This window comes from Miscanthus floridulus, chromosome 5, assembly GCF_019320115.1.
Source record: "Miscanthus floridulus cultivar M001 chromosome 5, ASM1932011v1, whole genome shotgun sequence".
Classification (NCBI taxonomy): Eukaryota; Viridiplantae; Streptophyta; class Magnoliopsida; order Poales; family Poaceae; genus Miscanthus; species Miscanthus floridulus.
The window spans coordinates 42,196,148-42,201,772 of record NC_089584.1 but is presented as its reverse complement, the minus strand read 5'-3'; the positions used below and the strand labels follow the sequence as shown (position 1 = coordinate 42,201,772).

At 42.4% G+C, this 5,625-nt stretch overlaps 1 protein-coding gene across 1 annotated transcript; it reads right to left on the bottom strand.

The window, feature by feature from the left end:
- Positions 1-1,986: 1,986 nt before the first annotated feature.
- Positions 1,987-3,734, bottom strand: LOC136454559 (nuclear localization sequence-binding protein-like). The gene is made up of 2 exons (XM_066454945.1): positions 3,523-3,734; positions 1,987-2,323 (listed from the first exon to the last, which is right to left on the bottom strand). Exons 1-2 carry the CDS (start codon positions 3,732-3,734, stop codon positions 1,987-1,989), a joined length of 549 nt encoding a protein of 182 aa, XP_066311042.1.
- Positions 3,735-5,625: the final 1,891 nt, after the last annotated feature.

Here is a 5,625-nt window from a genome sequence, read left to right as displayed (position 1 = left end):
CCGGACACGTCCGGTATGACTTACACTGCGCCAACGGTAATTAAGTTACAGTGAGATTGTGAGGTGTCAGAACTCGCGATGAATGCCGGAACTCCTGACCCTCAGCAATTTTGAAAACCATGTAACTGAGTTGAAGTTAGTGAGGTGTCGGAACTCCCGACGTAGGCCAGAACTCCCGATCATCGGAACTCCCGACTTACATCGGAACTCCCGACCCTCAAGACTTTTGAAAACTAGCCGTTGGCCTCTGGTCATCCATACCGGACACGTCCGGTATGACCAGGACAATGAACCCTCCAAGTCAGTTGAAGTGCGAGACGTCGGAACTCCTGACCCATGCTAGGACTCCCGACCGTCGGAACTCCCGACGAACCAACCTGAGAACAACAATTTTACAACTGCTGGATAAATACCGGACACGTCCGGTATTGCCAGACCAGCAAGAAATCAGTTAGCTCTTTTGTCGCTCAAATACTCAAAACTCATATGGGTTGGCTTGAGCACTTATGAAACATTATCTATCAACATGATGCATCCCTCTTAATAGTACGGCATACCTATTAAACTCAAGATCAAAGAAAAAATGAATTTATACCACTTGAGTTGATTTCTTTTGAATTGATGACGTCCCTTCCAATCTTCATCAAGTAAGGGTGCTAACATGTTGATGTTGATCTTTTCACTTGAGCATAGCCATCTTGAGCATGTGACTTGATTCCATTCATTAAATTTGAATAATCCCAAATGTATCAAGTCACTTTCATCAAATACTTCATTATAGATTTGATCCTTCACATCAATATGACCATCTTAGCTTGATTAGTACCTCAACTAAATGCAAGTACTTTCTTCTTCACCCTAGCTGGGTTCTTCGACCGCCAAGCCATCGCTTGCCCTTCACCCTTGCTTAGTACCTCAAAGCCTTTCCTTGCTATCTTCACCATCTCAAGCCATCAAGTCACATCTTGTGTTGAATCATCCATTCATATGTATTGTTATCTTTTTCATTTTAATTTAGCAAGCTTCAAATATGAGACCATTCCATATGCAATCCCTCATGTCTCATTAACTAATAATCATGAGCTTGCTTTCACATAGTACATGAAAATCCCACAATAAATAAGCCTTCACATGAATTCCATTTGCATTATTGTCTTATGCTTGAACTAGATTGTTTATACTACAATACATCATTTTGGCTTTCACTAAGTACCTATGAGATAACCTTTTACCTGTCCACACTTAGCAAACATGTTAGTCCTTTAATCACGTTGTCATTCAATCATCCAAAACCCACTAAAGGGCTGGATACACTTTCAATCTTCCCCTTTTTGGTGATTGATGACAACTTGATTAAAGCTTACAAAATGATATAAACATTTAAACTTTTGGGTTCAATGATTTATGAGAGGCTCCCCTTAATATGTGCTTATGATTACAATTCACAAAATGACCTCAAATGTCAATTGCACATACTAAAACATATAGGAGACTCCCCCTAAATCATTGCATCCATGGGGTGTATGTGTGTGTGACAAAGAGAAACCGTGATGCATATGATAAGATATATCATGCAAGAATAAATATAAAGGCATCACATAAAATATTTTCATTCTAGCATGCATAGTCCTTATGAAAATAAATATGACACATGTAATTCACACATAGCACTCATTATAAATTTTCTCAAGTCCAGAAACCACTGATATATAGATAAAGATCATGTCTCAAGAGATACATAGATAAAGCATAAGTCTCATCTCTCACAAGATACAATCTATCTCATATCCAAGATACATCAATGAAGCTCAAAAACAAACTACAGCCTACAGTACATATCTCCAGGTACAAAGATAAGCAAATAAAACTATCCTAAAGCTTTAATCAGTCTCTCTCCCCCTTTGTCATCTATCACCACAAAGGTCCAACAAAGACATACTAAGGACAAAGAGGCTACAAGCTATCATGGAAAGCTGAGATCACTCATCACTCATCATCATCATCTCGACCAGCATCCTCATCATCTGAGCATGCAACGCTGGCTGGACGAGAACCACCCGCACTAGACAGGTCATAGCCACCAGACCCGTAGTAGCCACCACCACCTATCAGGTCACTCTGCCAATCTATAGCATAGTCATCTACAGTGCTGGGACATAGCTGAGAGTGAGTAGGCACACGGGCCTGAAGTGGTAGAGTGTCAGGGTGCTCAGGTGCCTGCTGCTGCTGTCTCTGAAGGAACTCAGCATACTCTCTGTCATATTTGGCCTGCTGTTGCTCCTCAGTCTCTTGCTCACTAGCGGCCTCATCTGATAGTGGAGACCTAGGAGGATCAAGCTCAAGCCTAGAAGCAATTTGCTTCAAGGTTCGAGTATCCTTCCTCCTAGCCTCGCTCTCCTTCTGCTGCCTGGTCTGGATGTCTCGGCACATCCCAAATATGGAGCTAAAAAGCCTGCAGATAGGTGAGGGAGGACTACCATGGCATGAAGTAGAACATGAAGGAGCACGTGGTGAAGGTGAAGCTCCTGCTGGTGCACCACTCCCAGGTGCATCTACCTTTGGTGCTGCTGCTGCTCCTCCTAGTCCTGCTGGAGGTAACCCTATCTCAAGGAGATCTACAACAATCTTTAGGGCCTTGTGAATCTTATCATACTCGAATGTGTGCCCTATCACCTGCTCAATCATATGCATGATATAAGGAGCAAAACCACAGCCCTTGAGGGGCCTCTCTCCAACACTCCTAATCTCGGACCAAATAAAATCAAACACACTAAAGGGCCGAGCATCAGGTGCCATCCTGTGGAGTAGGTTCCTAGAGTAATCAGCAATGTTGCCCTTGTCTCCACCCTTGTAGTCAATAGTCTTCCTAAACATCCTGTCCAGGTATCTATAGGTAGGGTGAAGACCTAGAACCTTCCCCATAGCTCCTCTCTCACCACTAGGAGGATACATATATGTGAGCTGCTCAGGAGGTAACACCTGCTCGGTGTGGATCTTGTCCCTCTGGAGATCATCCTCTGAGAAGCCAAGGTGGGCGGCAAAAACATCATAGTCAACACTGTACCACTGGCCCTCAAGCATCCAGTGCATCTGCCTCTCATCCTCCTCAACAAATAGAGTAGCATAGAACTAAGCTACTACCTCTGTGTTCCAGTCATGCTAGAACTCCATAATCTCATAAACTCCTGTGCTCTGGCAGATGGCAATGGCATGATCAACTGAGGCCTACTGCAACTCTCTAATATATTGCCAGTCAATTCACTGAGACCTGGCAATCACTGGGTTCTTGATGAGAATCACACTGGAGTAGAAGTCCAGGTGAAAGGCTATCTAGAAGCGGTGATCGTACTGAACCTTAGGTAAGCCTCTCGGATCAACCCTTCGCTCATCTCTAGCTCTCCTGGTCATACCCTTTCCCTGTAGTCAACCCTAGGAACATAGGAGGGCACATTGGGTAGACGTGTCTCAAGAAGACCATAATGCATCCCCTGACCAGGCTAGTGCTGAGCTAGAGGAACTGACTCTTCCTCCTCAATCTCCTGCTCCTCATCTGAGCTGTCACCATCTGATCCTCTGTCAGTGCTCTTCCTCTTTCTTTCTTCTCTAGACTCCACTCTAAACTCATCAGTGTCTGTGTCAGAAGAAGAGCTCTCAGACCCCTCTTCATACTGAGCTGCTGCACTAGAGGCAGCCCTGGAGGACCTCCTACTGGTTGGCTTGAATCCAGGATGCATCTCCTATCTCGCCTTCTTGTACTTCTCAAGTGCTGGATCATGCCTGTGCTTGGACCTCGGCTCCTGTCGTCCACTCATGGCTACTGTCCTGTATCTAAAGATTTTCATAGAATTTTAGTTACATGCCCATAGCTTATTCTTGAATTGTAATTAGACATATATTCTTTTATCCAAGGTTTTACAATCACCTCAACACACCATTATCACAAGGTTTGCAAAACGTAGATACAGAAGAAACTATGCCTAATATGCAATTCTAGGATAGGATTGAATCAAAGGAAGCAGAGAGCCTGCTCTGCTGGGCCATACCGGACACGTCCGGTATGGGCGACTAGCAACCCTAACCAGGGTTCCTTGATTCAAACCAACACGGATTAATACCAAACTTTGGGCATTGCTTCTACATCACCAATGCATGTAGATCGGACGAGGTCCATGATTAGGGTACCTTGAGAGAAGAGATGAGAAGGCGATAAGAAATCCAAATCCCCGGGCCTTCAATCTTGATTCAAGCCTTCTCCAATGTGATCTCCTTCTCTCCTTTTCCTTGGTGAAATCCTCGGTCACCCTAGGTGGGAAGAAGGGCGTCGGTGGGTTGGTTTGGAAGAGGAGTCTGTCTGGGCCAAAAGGGTACGCTCTGTTTTTATAGTCCTGCTCATACCGGACACGTCCGGTATCATACCGGACACGTCCGGTATACACGGGCTAGCCCAATTTATTCCAAAATGTGTTTTCTCTCTTCCAATCCCCTTTTCTATTATTTCTTAGTCCAAAAGGTATATAATCTTGATCCAAACCGAGTATCATTACTTTCCTTATCCAATGTCGTAAAATGATTTTCTCTTTTCCAAATATTTGGCATATACAAGATTTCGCTTACTTGAGAGAGAGAGAGTGAGAGATAGTAGATTGTGGACTTAAGAAAGCCATGTCATGTGTGATTAGCCAATCAAACAATCAAGGAGAGCTATAATCATCACATGGCAAGGCTAGGTCACAAAGACCAAGATTCAAATGGTTTTTCAAATTCACACCACCTACACATGCTAGTTATGGGTTTTGAAAAATATCTCTCCTATGTCACACAAATGCACATTCTAACATATAAAGGGCCTTAGATGCACTTACAATGTATGTATGTAAACACACACCTTTGCCTTGAGCCCACAAGAATACCACTAAGAAGATAAATAGCATGATGATCTTTATGTTGAGCTCAATTGCCAAATAATCATGCTAGATACATTTTCATCCAAAGAACTACAGAGAATGCTAGATAAATTTGTTAGTCCACAATTGTGCAAAATAGAAATTTAGCTCCCCCTAAATAAGTGCTTCAAGTAATTTGAATGACTTTCTACAAGCACTTTTATTCTATTAAGAAATTTGGAGCCAATTTTCCATTTTGACCATAATAAAATAATTTGCCATATTTAGATTTCGATGAGACATACTCACAAACCACTTAGGAATTGATGAATCACAAGATTCTGAGTAAGTTAAGGATATATGAAAATATACGGATCAAAGACTCAGTTGTAATTCAAATTGTGTGTTGGTTGCTACAATACCGGACACGTCCGATAGGTATACCGGACACGTCCAAAATACCCACAATAGAAACACTTACTTTCTGTCCCTGACCATACCAGACACGTCCGATAGTAATACTGGACACATCCGATAGGTGTAGGACAGAACCAATTAATTCGCTGCTTGTGATTCTTCGTTTGGCTCTATTATTTATTGTATACTTGCATCTCAACAAATGAATTGCTTTACTAGAGAGCCGTTAAAAACATCATATGGCAAAGTAAAATTCTTTTTAATTGAATCTTATTAGCCACTTTCATTATTTCACAAATGTACCTATTAATGAACTATAGAACAC

Excerpts from the sequence above, each read along its gene's own strand:
- LOC136454559 (XM_066454945.1), bottom strand. The coding sequence starts at position 3,734 with ATGCATCCTGGATTCAAGCCAACCAGTAGGAGGTCCTCCAGGGCTGCC. Across the intron at positions 2,324-3,522 it reads CAGGAGATTGAGGAGGAAGA|GTCTCCACTATCAGATGAGG; the intron begins GTCAGTTCCTCT and ends TGATCCTCCTAG.